General features: G+C 38.4%; 1 protein-coding gene and 1 long non-coding RNA gene across 8 annotated transcripts in view; one reads left to right on the top strand and one right to left on the bottom strand.

Moving 5' to 3' along the window:
• LOC139633983 (uncharacterized) overlaps nt 1–11,940 on the top strand; it is a 65,762-nt gene that overhangs the window by 50,502 nt on the left and 3,320 nt on the right. The window lies entirely within an intron of this gene.
• Nucleotides 2,571–11,940, bottom strand: part of LOC139633981 (ras/Rap GTPase-activating protein SynGAP-like) — a 39,424-nt gene continuing 30,054 nt past the window's right edge. For 6 of the 7 annotated variants that reach the window (XM_071500180.1, XM_071500174.1, XM_071500178.1 and 3 more), the window contains 5 exons: nt 11,323–11,844; nt 10,976–11,137; nt 7,820–8,031; nt 5,869–5,941; nt 2,571–4,115 (listed from right to left, as the gene is read on the bottom strand). In XM_071500180.1, coding sequence (XP_071356281.1) covers nt 4,077–4,115; nt 5,869–5,941; nt 7,820–8,031; nt 10,976–11,137; nt 11,323–11,844 — 1,008 coding nt within the window. In that variant the 3' untranslated portion in view covers nt 2,571–4,076. The remainder of the gene's footprint in view (nt 4,116–5,868; nt 5,942–7,819; nt 8,032–10,975; nt 11,138–11,322; nt 11,845–11,940) is intronic. The other variant, XM_071500179.1, reaches the window with a different exon arrangement.

The raw sequence follows: 11,940 nt of genomic DNA, 5'->3' as shown, positions 1-11,940 counted from the left end.
GGGCATGGCTTATTTCAAAAGAAATGTCAAGTAAATTAAGGTATTACATCCAGTAGGCCTAATTCAAGTCAGAAACCCCACCAAATATATATTTGTGACACAGTAGATCAATTGTGCAGAATAATAGCTGCCAAGAAAAATACTTTGTTTCATTTTTAAATGCTATACATCCATTTTAGAAACATAAATATGTTGATTGATGTTAAATACCCTTTTTCAAAATATACACAATATCTCATTTCATTTATTAGGTCCTGCTTTAGCTGCAGCAAAGCGGCAGTTACTCTTCTCCATCGGGTCAACAAAGGTTCATACATCCTCTAAAATTCAGATTCTGTAAACATAAAGCACATCTGCAATAGTAACTTATATTTCTTACCAAGTTTTATTACAATGGAGCATTTGTCACATTTTTTTTATTCGGACCAAGAAATATAACTCTTGTCCCTTTTTTTATGCAACAAATAATACGAAACAAAAAGGTGTGAATTGAACTATTTATAAGATGAGATGAGGATCAGTAACCAACCAAAATAAAAGCATATTAGTTGCCTTAGCACAGACCCCTCATTTCATGTGCTTTTTAAAATGTATTTAATTTTAATGCTCACCTGCCAAAGATTGTGTTTCAGTGTTTTAGCATTAAAGATATTAAAAGATGTCTCTGTGTTCCCCTCTAACACCTGAGAGTCTGACAAATACCTTGAACACAATCAATCAATCTCAACCCATAACTAAAAGATTTAAAATGTAATGGTAACGGCACTTAAATACAATAGTAAACAGGACAAACTTTAGAAATGGCCCTGTGATGGCAAAAGGTTCAAATAGGAAATCTTAAAACAGCAATGAACAAGCAACCAAAAATCAAACCTGACTTTGCATCTGGTTATGAACAAAATTATAATTTTTTTCTTAGCATTGGCTCTTAAATAAAAACATTTTTCTAGTCAAATGGAATAAAGTATCCACTCAGGTTGTGATATAAAGCAGAATAAGGATCCTTAATTCCAGCAGAGAAGGGAAATGAGAGGGCACGATTTCAGAGGTAGCACACTGTACCACTGCAGCTAATACAGAGAAAGTTTCCATAATACATGGGCATAACATATATTTTTATGTCCTTTAAAACCATATTTCTCAATTTATGGATTGCAGCTTCACATAAAATGAAAACAGAAATGCAATATAACATTTCAAAATACTGTATTGCAATGCAGGCCCAATAAATAAACGCATATTTCAAAAGAAGATTACTTAAAACTGCAATCCAGTATTCTTGAAAGCACCACTGCTATTTTGGTTACACGACATAGATGAGATATTTTAAGAATTTGTCATATTATTTCATCTTTAACAGAAGTGTGCTATGCTGGGAAACTTGTCAGCTCGCATCCCATGAATACAGTCACTTCATAGCACTATAGTTTCTGGATTGCAGCATTAAGAGTATAATATATAAGAATCAGTGTTTACCACATGTTCAGCATGCCTGAAGGCCTACCCTTGATTTGAATACATTTTACATATAAGAATAGATATACATTAAGCTATTTTATACATTTCTGGTAACATAAACATATAATTTTGTATCATTGATATTTATCTTGAAAGAAAATGTCTTTTTAAAGGCAATAGGTTAAGATAAATTATAACAACCATGAAATTCATAATATAAATGATTCTGACTAACATACAGAGTAAACCAACACACTGCTTATTAATTCATCACCTGACTACAAAAAAGGACATTTTATATACAAAATGTACAAGTTCTTTTGTATTGGCATTGTTATTTTGGGCCCTGTGGCAGACTGTAAGGCAGTCAAATCCTATGCACATATACTACATATCCCTGCTTGGAAACTCTTTATAGTTCTGTTGTTTTCACTGGCTCTCCACGTTGTGTTTGTCTGCGAGTCCTGTCCGATCCTCTCAGAACTTTCATGTTGTATAATGCAAAAGGCTGTGAATACCACCCTCTTCTGAAAAAACTGAAGAGTCAGCAGGTTGAATTTAAAAAAAAAAAAAAAAAAGTCAAAGTTTTTTTTAATACATTAGAATAATATCTGACAGCAAACTGACTTACTCCTTCTCGCATTTAAAAAGCACATGCAGAACTGTTGCACATCTATGCTTCAGAAACATTAAACACAACAGATGAGTAATTCACTACTCGCGATAAAATGATTCGTTTTCAGTTGCACATCATGTTTATAACCATAGTCATAAAAATGCATCTATATAGCACTTTTCAAATCAATGTTACAAAGTGCTGTACAACAAAATTAACATGAACAAAAGAAAATGCCAGACATGAAGGGCTGAGAGACGAAAGACCTTGATTTCATCGCTTTTCAGGTTGAATTATTACTTTGAATTATTACTGCGATTTTTTTTTTTTTCTTTTCCCCAACTCCCACACCTCGATAAAGTTGGTTCAAATCAAAGCAGGAGAGAGCGAGATTGCGAGATTGATTCGATCAGCCAAACCACATCTGGAGGTGGTCTGGCTCACATTGTTCTTCCCGATAGCTTAAGCAAGTTGTAGGAAAGATACAACTTCTTCCCTGGCAAAAAGTGATTTAGAAATGAATGATGGCCGTCACTGACCTTCTGTCCCTCTTTAAGCGCTGCCTAACTAATTTGCATATTGAGACCTGAATCAAGATAATGATGACACTTATTAATACCAGGTATAAATGCCAAGACCTGTGGACTGTATGATATAATCCAAGTAATGTATCCAGGTACACATCACCCAGGTGTAAATGGGCATGGGTCAAGCTCCAAAAAGCTGAGTCCTACGTTTCCCATAATGCAACCACTATTACCTTTTTAATTAGACCTTCTCTGTTTGGAAAATGCTCATGTTTCTAATGCTGCCTTTCGTTCATACATTTCCCAAGCCTGACTTGACAAAGCTTTGTCCACAGCCACGGAAGACATTTTACATCCTTTTCCACAGGCTGAGTAGTTCTCCCAATGACAAGAAAACTGACCTTACTGTGTAAAATCGGTGGAGGGCCCCCTTTTTTCTATATTTAGTTACATTTTTGCATTATAATGCCTACATATAATGTCTATAATGTTTATGAAGCACTTTGTAGCACTGTTTTGAAATGTTATATACATACTTTATGATTATTATCATCACTATTATTATAACAAAGTGAACAAAACACATTTTTAATCTCAGATTATTTTTGTAAAATATTTTCATAATCAAAAGTTTTTAGTAGCTTTAAGAAATACTTCTTCTATACACTGAAATTCAAGAGATTGTAGCTCTGGCTTTACACTGTCTGCCGAAAGAAAATGTAACCCAACGAGAGGATTCAGATTGTGTTTAAAACAGTTAAAATAACTTAAATTGATTGTAGGACTTGTTTGGCATCGATATAGGTAGGATGGCTATACTATAATGGATGCAAAAAGATGCAAAAATCATAATGATAACAACCTCTGTAAGTGAAAATATTTTTGCAGTGAAAATATATTACTAAATGATTTAATCAGAATCAAATAGTAATATACAGTAGGTCTTTCCTTAGGCCCTGCATCTGAGGATCATAGATGGCAAATAATTTAACAATATGCTTGTTGCTTGTCACAGGCGTCACCATGAGGGGATATTGTGCTTGTAAAAGCCTTTTCTACATTTTGTCTGCAGCCACTACAGTGAGAAGTGAGTGTGCTGCTTGTAGCAGGGAAAATTATGAATCCATCTTCATCCTCAGTGTTTTACATATATCTTCCGATTAAATAAAGAAACTCATTAGGTTCAGTATTGCCGTTATTGTGGCATTGGCTTATATTTCAGTCAACATGTGCAGAAGATTCGCTGCACATGTTGGTCCTCACACTAAACTGATTGTCAAGTTCTGGTACAGGCAAAGTTTGAATATGTGCAAAGTTGTTGTTTTTTTTTTAAGAATGTTGTGAGATGAAGCCTTCAGTAATCATGCTGGATCCACTGCAGAGCTTTGTTTTCATGGGGTTTTTGTAGAGAATGTGAATCAGTCTTCTTACGCTCGAATGACCATCATGTACTCTGGTCACTTTGAAACTGGCAGTCAGGATCCTGGGTGCCCACCATAGCCCTGGCTGATAGACTGAAGGGAGAGAAAACAGATGATATTACAACTTATCTCCGTTTATAGCGTCACTACGGCGCAAGTTTAAAGGAATAGTTCAACATTTTGGGTTAAATGTATAAAATTTTCTTGCCGAGAGCTGGATGCGAAGGTGGATACCATTCTCATGTCTATGGGATAGAGTCAGCACGCACTTATCTTAGCACAAAGACTGGAAACAGGAGGAGACGGCTAGCTTGATTCTGTGTGAAGGTAATGCAACATTTTAAGGAGGGGTTTGTGATATTTTTTGGCTAAGAGCCATTGCCAGGCAACCAGCAGAGAATCCAGGAAGTAAGTCATTGCTCCTGACCAATAATAGTCCAGCACATAAGCCCCCCTGAGAACTGCTGAATTGTCATTTTCACACCTCAGTTCTTGTACAGATTAAACAAGCCAGATGTAACATGTTAATCAAGGAGTTTTAGAGGTGCTGTTTGGCAGATTTTGTTTTCTCTATTTCCAGTCTTTGTGCTAAGCTAAGCTAGTGGCTACTGAGCGTAGCTTTATGTTTACAGTACACACATGAGAATTGTATTAACCATCTCATCCAACTCTTTGCACAAGAAAGTGAGTGGGAAAAAAAAAAATAGCCAAAATGTCGACCTATTCTTATAATCTCAGGTCTTTGGGAAAGAACTGTTCATGCTCACACAGAGTAATTAACAGGACTCTCCCGCTCTGAAGGAATAGCATTTCTCAACACTTAATTTTATTTTGTCTTGGGCTCCATGCACTGCAACAAAATATGATGAGTGTGTGTGTGTTTATCTCATAGCTGTGACTTTGAGCCAGAGAGGACGGCTTACAAACTAATCCTGCTTTGCCAACATAAAACTCCTTTCCTAGACTAAAATTTTTGTTGCAGAGTTTGGATCTATCTTCGTCACGCACTCATATTTGTTTAAGAAGTCTGGTGTAAAACAATAACCGTCTCACAGCAGACACTGGATCCACTGTATTAGCCCTTGATACTGAGAGCTTGTTTCTTTAGAGTTATTTCAAGATAAATGACACACACACATCTAACATTAGCTGTGAGGGCACTCATTGGCATAATGCATTTCTAAGCCCCTTACCATGACCTTAACCATCACAACTAAATGCCTAACCCTGACCCTAAAACCAAGTCTTAACCCTCAAACACTTTGTAGTTGTGAGGACAGAACAAAATGTCCTCACAAGGATGGTTTTAAACCAAAATTTGTCCACACAACCATAGAAAGACACGTACACACAGGAAGCCTCTTCACCTGCGTCAGAATCCAGCCCACATAGTGCATTCATGAAGCTGAGCCCTGAAGAATTAATGTGACACTGCAGATGACTCACAGTCAAGGTTTTTTCTAATGACGAATGCATTCTGTGGTATAATAATAATCTTTTTGTGTGCCATTGGCTTATATTTCAGTTTCAGTGCTGAAGACTTGCTATTCCTTCAAAGAATCAACCTAGATAAATTTAAACTCCATCCAGCTCTCGGATTTTGGGACTATGTTTTCCACTCTGCCCTCAGACGTGTGCAGTAAAATGGTGAAATGTTATTTCAGGTGTGACATAAATGTGCTTTTGAAAAGATGGGAAGAGGTGAATTGCATGAAAGCTGCAAGCTTTTTCCCTGCACTGGCTTTGGCAAATGCTCTGGATATGATGTAAGAATGATGCAAACTGTTTTAGGACATGACTGGTTTAGCGACTAGGGATGATAAAAGATGTAGACACAGGCACAAACCTGGTCTGTGAGGATTCGAGGCTTAATATCAGGAATGGCACCCCCTCTCAGCTCATCTTCCACAGCCATGAGTCTGACAACAGGGAAATAGAAACAAACATACCGGTTGACAAAATTAGAATTATGAAGCCGGTGTTCTCCCAAGTTACTGTAGGATTATGTGGCCATATGATGATATTAAGGTCTTGACATGATTCTGCTATCCTCAGAGCATCCTGAAGCTGAATCTGAACTTCTTTTAGAACTGTTAAGACAGTTCAAATTCAGCTGATACAAAACTTGTGTGTGCAGGATAGTGAAGTGTGCACCCATCTGCCATATCTTAATTTAGAGGAAACAGAGTACAAGTGTATACGTTAACTAAAGGAGGCTTTCCACCAAATGAGATGGGATGTGAGCTGTAATGCTGCAGTTATACAAAACTTTGGCTTTCAGAAAATTTTATGTGGCCGAATGAACATTTCATTGAGTAGAGGTTGCGCTTTTCTGTCTTTTAAGTACATGTTTACAATCAGAAATAGGCTGGCTTGGTTTTTCTCTGTCCTCAAGTTACTGAAATAAAAATGATGTGTTTCATTCCAAGTTTGAGCCTACTGGGTATGCTTTTCAATATTACATAACTTTTCGGCACCATTTAAAGGAATAGTTCAACATTTTTGGATACAATATGCTTATTTGCTTGCTTTGTGTGTTAAAGATATCCTGTGGATACCTTTTACCGCTAGTGGTGCTAAGGTATGGAGCAATGTATTGATGAGGGGGTTCCTTGTTGGTTTCTGTTTCGTGGGCACAAAGCAGTGTTTCCATCCAAATATAGTCGTTGTGCAAGTATTATGAGTTGGGTAACAGCTGGTGGCACTGATTTTCCAGCCAGATGCTATTTAACCATCACAGAAGAAGGGGTTGCAACAAGATGATGTAATTGAGAGTACCAGTCAAACTTCAGCATGTTGAAAACAATGTAGAAAATGTGATGAAAATATGACATTTATGTTTCATTCATATGTTCTTCTAGTCTCTTCAGTTGAGCAGAAGCTTGACTGACATTTAAGTCACATGCTTCCCACTGCACATTGTTGCATTATGCTTTTATTGGTACACCACTCTTTTTAGTGTAAGAACTTTTTGATGGTATTTCGCACCACACAGGGTACTTTTAAGCAAGGTACTAAAGCCAGGAGGTGATTAGCTTGGCTTAGCATAAAGACAATCAGCGTGTCTAAAGCCCAATAATTAACATGTTGTACCTCATTTAATCCATACAAAAACTGAAAGAGCTGGAATATCTCCATCTTAAACTACAAATTACTGGTTTTGCATTTCTCTTTGCTCTTGGGCTTTATGCTACACTATGCTAACTTCTTCCTGGCTCTAGCACAGATATGAGAGTGATGTCTATTTTCTCATTTAACTCTCAGCAAAAAGCAAATAAGTGTATTGCCACAATTGTTGAACTATTTCTTTAAAATCAGATTCATATAACACCCTGCAAGTTTTATTCCAGTGGAAAACATTTCTGTTGAGTTCTTGTTCTTATTCTGCAGACCTAAAACATTCCTATTAATGGGACATTTGTAAAGCTCATCACTACTTTTAAACATCTGTACTTTGCTTGAATTTTCCCTGTAGCTGTGTTTAACTACTTCTATGTATTGTTTCCTTGTAGCACTCAAACATGTGAGATTACAACTGCAGTCCATAAATTGCAGCAAGGATTGTTGTTAGACTGTGAACTGTTGCTGTCTCAGGTCACATGAACGTGAGAAGCGTTCATGTGACTGTTGAGTGTCTCTGCGGTAAATGCACCACTTCAGTTTCATCACACTCAGCTATACAGCTGGATATAATTATGATATAGAGCATAGTTTTATATTAAAAAAAAAAAAAAAAAACACAGCCTAAAATACAGCCTAATTTCTGCCAGCTCTAGTTGAACCTTTACACGAATCACCTGCTGATGATGCCTTTGATTTGAGAGTCCTTCTCCAGTTGCTGCTGCTTCAGGCGGCGCTCGCTGTCCTCAAGACGGTTCTGATACTGCTGCAGGATCTTGTTTGTCTGCTGTTCCTGCGACAGAAGTCTCTGCTCATATTCTTCAAGCTTGCGATGAGACATCTTCAGCCGTTCTTTCAAGGAATGTATCTCTTCTTCATATTCTCTTACCTGAAAGATGAAGGAGATAAACTGACTGCAGGTTATTTGTGTCTTGTATTCTGCAGTGTTTGTGAATGATGAGTGATTTGTATCGGTACAGACACCACAGATGGTACAGAGTTCTCTATGCTAAGCAGCAAGTGCAGACAAAGCTGCAGTGGAATTGTGCCAGCCTTGAAGTTTCAATGTAATAAGTACCACACACAGTAGGAATCCATTTCTAATATAGACGAGCGTGTGGGAGTTATTCATCATAGAAAATGCAAAACAACAGCCATCACTATCAAACTCATGTATGATTCTGTTAAAGCTTCAATATGATGGCAGAACCAATTGAAATACTCAGTGCAGGTCTGTAGCCATACTTCTTGAGTGTTTAGTTCATGTTTAAAATGTGTGTCTGCTTTATTAGATGGAATTTACATAATATGATCACTGACATATTAGATACATTTGGAATATAGGCAGTATATTATGCTGTGATGCTTCATCAGCCAGGATAGTTTGTCTAGACTGAGTCGTTTTTTGGCACATCATGTCTGCTGCTTTTTTAAACTAAGGATAATGTCGTGACCAGCTGTACAGTATAACCTTTGGTAATCGTGTGTTCACCATACAAGTTGATCTGGTTTGCAAGATTAAAATACCATTTTTGCAACAGGGAAAATATCAAACAGTAACGGAAGACTAAAAAATCTGATGAAGCAGAGCACACCTGCTGTCATTGTTCAAACTAGAATTACTGCCCTGCGGTTGTATGCCTCCGCCACTCCGACTAGTTTCACATTGCATCCCAGTTTATCCAGTCATAAAATATGAACCATTTGAAAGAAATTCAAATTTAGTCATAATTGCTGTTTGAAGTCTTGAGTAATAGCGAAAAAGTGTTTCGTGAAGTCACACTGACCTTGATCTTTGACCACCAATGTCTAATCAGAGGGTCCTTGAGTCTAAGTGAACGTTTGTACCAAATTTGAAGAAATTCCCTCAAGGCGTTGCAGAGATATTGCATTCACAAGGTCAAGTCCATGTTTTGTTAGTCACGTTACCTTGACATTTGACCTTTGACCACCAAAGTCTAATCAGTTTATCCTTGAGTCGATGTGAACATTCATGCCCGATTTGAAGGGATTCCCTTGAGGTTTTATCGAGATACTGCGCTCACAAAGCCAAAATCATGTTTTGTGAGGTCACTGTGACCTTGACCGTTGACCTTTAGCCAACAAAATCTACTCAATTCGTCCTTCAGTCCAGGTTACCAATTTAGTTCCCGTAAGGCGATACTGAGATATTGTGTTTGCAAGGTCGAAATCATGTTTGTTAGGTCACCGTAACCTGACCTTTGACCACCGAAGTCTAATCAGTTTGTCCTTGAGACCAACTAAATGTTGGTGCCAAATTTGAAGGGATTCCCTTGAGGAGTTCTCGAGATACTGCATTCACAAAGCCCAAATCATGTTTTGTGAGGTCACCGTGACCTTGACCTTTAGCAACCACAATCGACTCAATCTTTCCTTGAGTCCAGGTGAACGTTTGTACCAAATTTTAAGAAATTCCCTCAAGGCTTTACAGAGATATTGCATTCACAAGGTCAAAAACAAATTTTGTGAGGTCACCATGACCTTGACCTTTGACGACCAAAGTCTAGTCAGTTTATCCTTGAGTTCAGGTGAAAGTTTGTGCCAAATTTGAAGGGATTCCCTTGAGGCGTTCTTAAGATATAGCGTTCACAAAGCCAAAATTATGTTTTGCAAGGTTACTGTGACCTTGACCTTTGGCCACCAAAATCTACTCAATTCATCCTCCAGTCCAGGTGAACGTTTGTACCAAATTTTAAGAAATTCCCTCAGGTCTATCACAAGAGTCTATCCTTCAGAAACACCTAATTGTTTTTTTGATATACCAAATTACCGTAATTTCCGGACTATAAGCCGCTACTTTTTTCACACGCTTTGAACCCTGCGGCTTAAACAACGATGCGGCTAATCTATAGATTTTTACGGGCTAACAGCCTCCAGGGGGCGAAAGTGACATTGAGAGCGACAACGAAAGAGAGACTGAGAAAGTGTGTGACGAAGTCATTCTGACGCTGTTCAGTTCCGACACTGAAGACGACAACTTCAGTGGTTTTAGTGTGCAGGAGGAAGATGAAGATAGGCTAACGGCCTACGGCTGGTAGGCTGGTTATTTTTTTTTTAACCAGTCGTGTTACTGCTGTGACTGCTTGTTACTGCTGTGTTACTGCCGTGTTACAGGCACTGTTCGGAAAAAAGCACTTATTAAAATAAAAATAAAAAAAATCTTTCTGTGTAAATATCTGATGTTACAACGTGGACACCTGTGGCTTATAAAGAGGTGCGGCCTATATATGTACAAATTATTTTTTCTTTTTCAATTTAGTTGGTGCGGCTTATATTCAGGTGCACTCAATAGTCCGGAAATTACGGTACATTTTTCTGATGTGTTTGGGCCAATAAAATTTATCTTTATCCTAAATACTACAGTCCACAACACTCAAGTCTCAAGCTCAAAACTAAACACACTAACATGGACTGTCTGGTTAGGTGCATATGAATTTTCTTCACAGGTTGTTGATTACTCCAAGATTTCGAATCAGACAATTGACTCTTGCTGCTGTTTGGAGCTGCCAGTATACTAAACAAGATTTTTACATTCAGCACTACAGTGTGTGTATCATATTTCAAGAAAAATGTACTGATCAGGAAAACAGATATTTTATGACTACACTTCAGATCCCTGAAAGAGCCTTCAAGATAATTTTTCTTTGATTCTGCTCATTCCTGTGAGTCACCTTTTAAAGCTTTCACTTCAAATAGTGTCATATATATTTTGGGGAAATAACACAAAACATGCACACACACCCTTGAAGTACTGTTACCTTTTTTAGCCTACTATCATAGGAAGCTTTAAAAAAAAAAATACATGTACTTACCCTCTCTAATCGTGACTCATCCATGCTCTTTGAGTACTCTTTCAGCTGACCCTCACGGTCCGGCCGCAGGCTCTCGATGTCAGCAGAGAGATGTGGCATGTTGGACACCCAGGCAACTGTCCGTTCATTGAGGGCCGAGGTGTTCAAGGTTGATTGAGAACCCTGGAACAACAGAGCAGGTCAGTCATGATTTTAATTTATGTCTTAATATTAGGAATGTCCTAAAAGTAAAATAAGAGTTTAGATAAAAATACAAAGACCTGTCAAGTATGAACTGAGGCACAAAAGAATCGTGGCTATACAGTTTGGAACATCTCTTTAAATAGAAGGTTTGAAGTTAGACTTGCCTGTTTATTGACAACTGGCTTGAGCAGGTGCTGCTGTGGAGGCTGCAGTTGGGACTGTTGAGGCTTCTTGGTGCTTTTTGTTGGAGTGTCGGTTGACTCCTCTGCAGCTGCAGGCGGGCCCTGGTTCTCTTTGGCGGAGCTCGTCTGGTACGGGAGCCCGGGAGCTGGACTGTCTGTCACAGACAGCTGTGTCTCCTGTTGCTGCTGTGTCTGCTGTTGCTGCTGCTGCTGCTGCTGTTGTTGTGGTGGCTGCTGAGTTTGGCGTGGTTTTGGCTGACTGCCACTGAAATTTGTGTCAGAAGAGTCGAGGAGGAGGTTCCTGCTCTGCGGGCGAACCTTTGGAGGCGTGGCGGTAGCTGGAGTGTTCATGGACCGCTGGGACTTGAGGTGTTGTGGTGGGGCCATTGATGACTGGCGGACTGGATGAACTGTAGTGGGAGGTGTGGCCAAAGAGGCAGGGGTGCCCGTCCCAGTGGCTGTTTGAGATGTGATTCCCATTAGATGCTGCTGCTGGAGAGACTCCTAAAAGGAAAGTATGAGGTAATTCCATTTACTGAAAGTACTTTTCTAATTACTTTCTTTTAATTTAATGTTTTCAAAACCACTATTTGTAGAATT

This window comes from Trachinotus anak, unplaced genomic scaffold (genome assembly GCF_046630095.1).
Source record: "Trachinotus anak isolate AG129_WGS33_773 ecotype Australia unplaced genomic scaffold, CSIRO_AGI_Tana_v1 ptg000016l, whole genome shotgun sequence".
Lineage (NCBI taxonomy): Eukaryota > Metazoa > Chordata > Actinopteri > Carangiformes > Carangidae > Trachinotus > Trachinotus anak.
Note: the sequence above shows the minus strand (reverse complement) of the source record. Positions and strands in the feature narration are given on the sequence as shown.